Raw genomic sequence first — 10,737 nt, forward strand, 5'->3', positions numbered from 1 at the left:
CTCGACTGCCGTTGTTGTGATATTGTCATGATGAATAGACAACTTTTTTTTCTTTCGTAAAAAAACATCTATATAATCTAACCATCTGCAGACTACATCAATCACATGCAAGTTAATATTTCAGTGAGAAAATGACAGTCAAAGTTGGGTTTGATCACCTACTCTTGCTTTTATTATTGTTTACATTACTGAAAGATGGCGGATAAAATCGGATGCTGGATGAGTGATTTTCAATGTACAAAATAACAACGATATTCCGACGAAACTTTATCAATATTATAACCCATTCAGTAACATGCCACCAAAGAAAAAAAACACATAGGCTAGATGCCGATGATGAAAATTCAGCGTGATGTTAGTAGATTTTTCTTCCGGGTCACAGGTAAGCAGCAATATGGCGCCAGCGAAAAGTCGATTGTGTCATTCCGCGTGAAATCTAATGCGTTCAACGCGGAAAAATATTCTTACGTATCATCGACAGAACATACTTAAATTAAACACTTTGAAAACTATCTATTTGTGAGGTTCTGTTGTTTTGTCATATATCTAACGAAACTGCAGTGTTGCATTTGACTCCGTAAGTCACGGGACTATTTTTTTTTTTGCGATAGAATATGATTGTGAAGTGGCAGTGGAAGTTGTGTCAGAGCGAACGAAAATGCCAAAAAAAAAACACATTGTCCTGTCAGCTTCTAAAATACAACAAAACAAAAGGTGATTTTTTTTAATAGCTGAACTTCACTGTATGTCATTTTTATCGTGAATATTTACGATATTTACAAATATTTACTGCATAGCATTACGGAGTTACTGTAAAGCAACGGTTAGATTGGCCAAGGCAGTATCCGCCAGAGGGCATCGTAGATTTTGTCAGCTACACCTCAAAAGCGCTGACATAGACTCAAACTTACGTTTGTGTCAAAAATGACCTCTATGCTGACAGGGCGACAAACCCAGCACCCAAATAACAAAATTTCTTACCTGGTAAAACCTGATGATATAAGCCAGGAAGGATAAAGTTTTTATCTGGGCCGCAATAAAATCCACGTACACTTCCTTGTTAAACGATGGACTCGATCTAAAACACACAAATACCGTTAAATGATTTAACTCCAGGATACTACTAACACAACCCAAAACTTCTAAATAACAACTCAGCCTGATAATTTTCTTTGTTCACTCCCCGAAGTTAACAATGAGTATGTAATATGTAATTATGAAATCATAACATTGACTTCAGGTCAAAATATGACGAAATGTTGAAAGTCACTTATATAGCCATGACTAATTATTGTAGACAAATTTTTCAAAGCATAAAAGCTAATATTACGTCATGTTCAATAGCATAATACATTTATTATGACGTCATAATGGTATTCCCACAACTGAGAGAACACAAGATGTTATAATACCTGTGAACGCTCGCAGGCTGTAGTATGATGGTGTTCATGATGAGAGGAATGAAGTCTGCGACCTCCTGATGGACGTTCTGTTTGTACAGCTGGTACATCAGTACCACGATAATGGGCAGCTCAGCCAGCACTTTTAGTGACAGGATACCACGGGGAATGATGTTATACTGGAAAATAAACCACACTTATTATAACTACAGGATACCACGGAGAATGATGTTATACTGGAAAATAAACCACACTTATTATAACTACAGGATACCACGGGGAATGATGTTATACTGGAAAATAAACCACTTATTATAACTACAGGATACCTCGGGGAATGATGTTATACTGGAAAATAAACCACACTTATTATAACTACAGGATACCACGGGGAATGATGTTATACTGGAAAATAAACCACACTTATTATAACTACAGGATACCACGGGGAATGATGTTATACTGGAAAATAAACCACACTTATTATAACTACAGGATACCACGGGGAATGATGTTATACTGGAAAAAAAACAGTTATTATAACTACAGGATACCACGGAGAATGATGTTGTACTGGAAAATAAACCAGACTTATTATAACTACAGGATACCACGGAGAATGATGTTATACTGGAAAATAATCCACACTTATTATAACTACAGGATACCTCGGGGAATGATGTTATACTGGAAAAAAAACAGTTATTATAACTACAGGATACCACGGAGAATGATGTTGTACTGGAAAATAAACCACACTTATTATAACTACAGGATACCACGGAGAATGATGTTGTACTGGAAAATAAACCACACTTATTATAACTACAGGATACCTCGGGGAATGATGTTATACTGGAAAAAAAAACAGTTATTATAACTACAGGATACCACGGAGAATGATGTCGTACTGGAAAATAAACCACACTTATTATAACTACAGGATACCTCGGGGAATGATGTTGTACTGGAAAATAAACCACACTTATTATAACTACAGGATACCACGGGGAATGATGTTATACTGGAAAATAAACCACACTTATTATAACTACAGGATACCACGGAGAATGATGTTGTACTGGAAAATAAACCACACTTATTATAACTACAGGATACCACGGAGAATGATGTTGTACTGGAAAATAAACCACACTTATTATAACTACAGGATACCTCGGGGAATGATGTTATACTGGAAAAAAAACAGTTATTATAACTACAGGATACCACGGAGAATGATGTTGTACTGGAAAATAAACCACACTTATTATAACTACAGGATACCACTGGGAATGATGTTATACTGGAAAATAAACCACACTTATTATAACTACAGGATACCACGGGGAATGATGTTATACTGGAAAATAAACCACACTTATTATAACTACAGGATACCACGGAGAATGATGTTATACTGGAAAATAAACCACACTTATTATAACTACAGGATACCACGGAGAATGATGTTATACTGGAAAATAAACCACACTTATTATAACTACAGGATACCACGGAGAATGATGTTATACTGGAAAATAAACCACACTTATTATAACTACAGGATACCACGGAGAATGATGTTATACTGGAAAATAAACTGTTATTATAACTACAGGATACCACGGGGAATGATGTTATACTGGAAAATAAACCAGACTTATTATAACTACAGGATACCTCGGGGGAATGATGTTATACTGGAAAATAAACCACACTTATTATAACTACAGGATACCACGGAGAATGATGTTATACTGGAAAATAAACTGTTATTATAACTACAGGATACCACGGGGAATGATGTTATACTGGAAAATAAACCAGACTTATTATAACTACAGGATACCTCGGGGGAATGATGTTATACTGGAAAATAAACCACACTTATTATAACTACAGGATACCACGGGGAATGATGTTATACTGGAAAATAAACCAGACTTATTATAACTACAGGATACCTCGGGGGAATGATGTTATACTGGAAAATAAACCACACTTATTATAACTACAGGATACCACGGGGAATGATGTTATACTGGAAAATAAACCACACTTATTATAACTACAGGATACCACGGGGAATGATGTTATACTGGAAAATAAACCACACTTATTATAACTACAGGATACCACGGAGAATGATGTATTACTGGAAAATAAACCACACTTATTATAACTACAGGATACCTCGGGGGAATGATGTTATACTGGAAAATAAACCACACTTATTATAACTACAGGATACCACGGGGAATGATGTTATACTGGAAAATAAACCAGACTTATTATAACTACAGGATACCTCGGGGGAATGATGTTATACTGGAAAATAAACCACACTTATTATAACTACAGGATACCACGGGGAATGATGTTATACTGGAAAATAAACCACACTTATTATAACTACAGGATACCACGGGGAATGATGTTATACTGGAAAATAAACCACACTTATTATAACTACAGGATACCACGGAGAATGATGTATTACTGGAAAATAAACCACACTTATTATAACTACAGGATACCTCGGGGGAATGATGTTATACTGGAAAATAAACCACACTTATTATAACTACAGGATACCACGGGGAATGATGTTATACTGGAAAATAAACTGTTATTATAACTACAGGATACCACGGGGAATGATGTTATACTGGAAAATAAACCAGACTTATTATAACTACAGGATACCTTGGGGGAATGATGTTATACTGGAAAATAAACCACACTTATTATAACTACAGGATACCACGGGGAATGATGTTATACTGGAAAATAAACCACACTTATTATAACTACAGGATACCACGGGGAATGATGTTATACTGGAAAATAAACCACACTTATTATAACTACAGGATACCACGGGGAATGATGTTATACTGGAAAATAAACCACACTTATTATAACTACAGGATACCACGGAGAATGATGTATTACTGGAAAATAAACCACACTTATTATAACTACAGGATACCACGGAGAATGATGTATTACTGGAAAATAAACCACACTTATTATAACTACAGGATACCACGGAGAATGATGTATTACTGGAAAATAAACCACACTTATTATAACTACAGGATACCACGGGGAATGATGTTATACTGGAAAATAAACCACACTTATTATAACTACAGGATACCACGGAGAATGATGTTATACTGGAAAATAAACCACACTTATTATAACTACAGGATACCACGGAGAATGATGTTATACTGGAAAATAAACCACACTTATTATAACTACAGGATACCACGGAGAATGATGTTATACTGGAAAATAAACTGTTATTATAACTACAGGATACCACGGGGAATGATGTTATACTGGAAAATAAACCAGACTTATTATAACTACAGGATACCTCGGGGGAATGATGTTATACTGGAAAATAAACCACACTTATTATAACTACAGGATACCACGGAGAATGATGTATTACTGGAAAATAAACTGTTATTATAACTACAGGATACCTCGGGGAATGATGTTATACTGGAAAATAAACCACACTTATTATAACTACAGGATACCACGGAGAATGATGTTATACTGGAAAATAAACTGTTATTATAACTACAGGATACCACGGAGAATGATGTTATACTGGAAAATAAACCACACTTATTATAACTACAGGATACCACGGGGAATGATGTTATACTGGAAAATAAACCACACTTATTATAACTACAGGATACCACGGGGAATGATGTTATACTGGAAAATAAAAAGTTATTATAACTACAGGATACCTTGGGGAATGATGTTATACTGGAAAATAAACCACACTTATTATAACTACAGGATACCACGGGGAAAGATGTTATACTGGAAAATAAACCACACTTATTATAACTACAGGATACCACGGGGAATGATGTTATACTGGAAAATAATCCACACTTATTATAACTACAGGATACCACGGGGGATGATGTTATACTGGAAAATAAACCACACTTATTATAACTACAGGATACCACGGGGAATGATGTTATACTGGAAAATAAACCACACTTATTATAACTACAGGATACCACGGGGAATGATGTTATACTGGAAAATAAACCACACTTATTATAACTACAGGATACCTCGGGGAATGATGTTATACTGGAAAATAAACCACACTTATTATAACTACAGGATACCACGGGGAATGATGTTATACTGGAAAATAAACAGTTATTATAACTACAGGATACCACGGGGAATAATGTTATACTGGAAAATAAACAGTTATTATAACTACAGGATACCACGGGGGATGATGTAATACTGGAAAATAAACCACACTTATTATAACTACAGGATACCACGGGGAATGATGTTATACTGGAAAATAAACCACACTTATTATAACTACAGGATACCACGGGGAATGATGTTATACTGGAAAATAAACAGTTGTTATAACTACAGGATACCACGGGGAATGATGTTATACTGGAAAATAAACCACACTTATTATAACTACAGGATACCACGGGGAATGATGTTATACTGGAAAATAAACCACACTTATTATAACTACAGGATACCACGGGGAATGATGTTATACTGGAAAATAAACCACACTTATTATAACTACAGGATACCTCGGGGAATGATGTTATACTGGAAAATAAACCACACTTATTATAACTACAGGATACCACGGAGAATGATGTTATACTGGAAAATAAACCACACTTATTATAACTACAGGATACCACGGGGAATGATGTTATACTGGAAAATAAACAGTTATTATAACTACAGGATACCACGGGGAATGATGTTATACTGGAAAATAAACCACACTTATTATAACTACAGGATACCACGGGGAATGATGTTATACTGGAAAATAAACCACACTTATTATAACTACAGGATACCACGGGGAATGATTTTATACTGGAAAATAAACCACACTTATTATAACTACAGGATACCACGGGGAATGATGTTATACTGGAAAATAAACCACACTTATTATAACTACAGGATACCACGGGGAATGATGTTATACTGGAAAATAAACCACACTTATTATAACTACAGGATACCACGGGGAATGAGGTTATACTGGAAAATAAACCACACTTATTATAACTACAGGATACCACGGGGAATGATGTTATACTGGAAAATAAACCACACTTATTATAACTACAGGATACCACGGGGAATGATGTTATACTGGAAAATAAACAGTTATTATAACTACAGGATACCACGGGGAATGATGTTATACTGGAAAATAAACCACACTTATTATAACTACAGGATACCTTGGGGAATGATGTTATACTGGAAAATAAACAGTTATTATAACTACAGGATACCACGGGGATTGATGTTATACTGGAAAATAAACCACACTTATTATAACTACAGGATACCACGGGGAATGATGTTATACTGGAAAATAAACCACACTTATTATAACTACAGGATACCTCGGAGAATGATGTTATACTGGAAAATAAACCACACTTATTATAACTACAGGATACCACGGAGAATGATGTTATACTGGAAAATAAACCACACTTATTATAACTACAGGATACCACGGAGAATGATGTTATACTGGAAAATAAACCACACTTATTATAACTACAGGATACCACGGGGAATGATGTTATACTGGAAAATAAACCACACTTATTATAACTACAGGATACCTCGGGGAATGATGTTATACTGGAAAATAAACCACACTTATTATAACTACAGGATACCACGGGGAATGATGTTATACTGGAAAATAAACAGTTATTATAACTACAGGATACCACGGGGAATAATGTTATACTGGAAAATAAACAGTTATTATAACTACAGGATACCACGGGGGATGATGTAATACTGGAAAATAAACCACACTTATTATAACTACAGGATACCACGGGGAATGATGTTATACTGGAAAATAAACCACACTTATTATAACTACAGGATACCACGGGGAATGATGTTATACTGGAAAATAAACAGTTGTTATAACTACAGGATACCACGGGGAATGATGTTATACTGGAAAATAAACCACACTTATTATAACTACAGGATACCACGGGGAATGATGTTATACTGGAAAATAAACCACACTTATTATAACTACAGGATACCACGGGGAATGATGTTATACTGGAAAATAAACCACACTTATTATAACTACAGGATACCTCGGGGAATGATGTTATACTGGAAAATAAACCACACTTATTATAACTACAGGATACCACGGAGAATGATGTTATACTGGAAAATAAACAGTTATTATAACTACAGGATACCACGGGGAATGATGTTATACTGGAAAATAAACCACACTTATTATAACTACAGGATACCACGGGGAATGATGTTATACTGGAAAATAAACCACACTTATTATAACTACAGGATACCACGGGGAATGATTTTATACTGGAAAATAAACCACACTTATTATAACTACAGGATACCACGGGGAATGATGTTATACTGGAAAATAAACCACACTTATTATAACTACAGGATACCACGGGGAATGATGTTATACTGGAAAATAAACCACACTTATTATAACTACAGGATACCACGGGGAATGAGGTTATACTGGAAAATAAACCACACTTATTATAACTACAGGATACCACGGGGAATGATGTTATACTGGAAAATAAACCACACTTATTATAACTACAGGATACCACGGGGAATGATGTTATACTGGAAAATAAACAGTTATTATAACTACAGGATACCACGGGGAATGATGTTATACTGGAAAATAAACCACACTTATTATAACTACAGGATACCTTGGGGAATGATGTTATACTGGAAAATAAACAGTTATTATAACTACAGGATACCACGGGGATTGATGTTATACTGGAAAATAAACCACACTTATTATAACTACAGGATACCACGGGGAATGATGTTATACTGGAAAATAAACCACACTTATTATAACTACAGGATACCTCGGAGAATGATGTTATACTGGAAAATAAACCACACTTATTATAACTACAGGATACCACGGAGAATGATGTTATACTGGAAAATAAACCACACTTATTATAACTACAGGATACCACGGAGAATGATGTTATACTGGAAAATAAACCACACTTATTATAACTACAGGATACCACGGGGAATGATTTTATACTGGAAAATAAACCACACTTATTATAACTACAGGATACCACGGGGAATGATGTTATACTGGAAAATAAACCACACTTATTATAACTACAGGATACCACGGGGAATGATGTTATACTGGAAAATAAACCACACTTATTATAACTACAGGATACCACGGGGAATGAGGTTATACTGGAAAATAAACCACACTTATTATAACTACAGGATACCACGGGGAATGATGTTATACTGGAAAATAAACCACACTTATTATAACTACAGGATACCACGGGGAATGATGTTATACTGGAAAATAAACAGTTATTATAACTACAGGATACCACGGGGAATGATGTTATACTGGAAAATAAACCACACTTATTATAACTACAGGATACCTTGGGGAATGATGTTATACTGGAAAATAAACAGTTATTATAACTACAGGATACCACGGGGATTGATGTTATACTGGAAAATAAACCACACTTATTATAACTACAGGATACCACGGGGAATGATGTTATACTGGAAAATAAACCACACTTATTATAACTACAGGATACCTCGGAGAATGATGTTATACTGGAAAATAAACCACACTTATTATAACTACAGGATACCACGGAGAATGATGTTATACTGGAAAATAAACCACACTTATTATAACTACAGGATACCACGGAGAATGATGTTATACTGGAAAATAAACCACACTTATTATAACTACAGGATACCTCGGGGAATGATGTTGTACTGGAAAATAAACCACACTTATTATAACTACAGGATACCACGGGGAATGATGTTATACTGGAAAATAAACCACACTTATTATAACTACAGGATACCACGGGGAATGATGTTATACTGGAAAATAAACCACACTTATTATAACTACAGGATACCACGGGGAATGATGTTATACTGGAAAATAAACCACACTTATTATAACTACAGGATACCACGGGGAATGATGTTATACTGGAAAATAAACCACACTTATTATAACTACAGGATACCTCGGGGAACGATGTTATACTGGAAAATAAACCACACTTATTATAACTACAGGATACCACGGGGAATGATGTTATACTGGAAAATAAACCACACTTATTATAACTACAGGATACCACGGGGAATGATGTTGTACTGGAAAACAAACCAAACTTGTTATTACTACAGGATACCACGGGGAATGATGTTGTACTGGAAAATAAACCACACTTATTATAACTACAGGATACCACGGGGAATTATGTTATACTGGAAAATAAACAGTTATTATAACTACAGGCCAAATACCTACACAGACAGGACACCTTGCTGTCATAGCTAACCAGAAATATGATCTTTGTGTTACACTAGATGTGAACTCACGGAAATGTTTTGGTTGTCAGCGTTTTTCTTATCAGTCATGATGGTGGTGACGGTGAACGTTTCCTGTAGAAGAGCGTCAACGTTGATCTCCATTACGTCTTTCACCTTCACCTGACTGTGAGGCTCGAAGATCTTCGGCAGGTGGTTAGGGATCGCATTATAGATACTCTTCACGAACGTCAGGAAATCTTTTATCTGGAAACAACAACGTTATATACTGACAGGAAATATCTGACTTTATCAAATTTTCTATATAATAAACATGGTTTAAAATGAGTAAATAAAAATGTTGGAAATGTAAATCAACAAAGGTGGGTTAAGTTCAAGAGATTAAGTCTAGTAAATTTGATTTGTTTAGGTATTTTGACTCATAGACTTAAGGCATATTTATGATAACATATAAATCTCAAAACTCGACTGAAAAGGTCCTCAGGGCCTGTGTCATTTACCTCTTCATTCATCTGTGGACGGTACTGTTTGTGAAGTTCTATGATGATCCGTAAACAAACCAACACATTCTCCTCATTCTCAATCTAAAACAGTAAACATCACTCTTTGTATCTCAGCATAAAACACGGTTAAAGAAAAGAAAAATAGTTTAAAGTCTCTGTATGTTGTAATTCTTAGCAACTACAAGACTATTACTGTTCTGTACTTCTAGATATTAATCTGAAAATACCATACAAGAAAACAAAGAGAGATGTTTAGCTCTCTCCATCACAATATTATTATAAGATCTCTGCGAACTTCTACACTAGCTAGGGGATCACACATAAGAAATTATAAAAAT

General features: G+C 34.9%; 1 protein-coding gene across 1 annotated transcript; it reads right to left on the minus strand.

Moving 5' to 3' along the window:
* Window positions 1–981: 981 nt before the first annotated feature.
* LOC117319466 (transcription-associated protein 1-like) lies at window positions 982–10,480 on the minus strand (the record flags this gene model as incomplete). The annotated part of the gene is made up of 4 exons (XM_033874259.1): window positions 982–1,078; window positions 1,413–1,579; window positions 9,948–10,142; window positions 10,397–10,480. Coding segments are annotated over 4 exons (543 nt in total), but the record flags the coding sequence as incomplete, so codon positions are not given.
* Between the last annotated feature and the right edge of the window lie 257 nt (window positions 10,481–10,737).

This window comes from Pecten maximus, unplaced genomic scaffold (genome assembly GCF_902652985.1).
Source record: "Pecten maximus unplaced genomic scaffold, xPecMax1.1, whole genome shotgun sequence".
NCBI classification, from domain to species: Eukaryota; Metazoa; Mollusca; class Bivalvia; order Pectinida; family Pectinidae; genus Pecten; species Pecten maximus.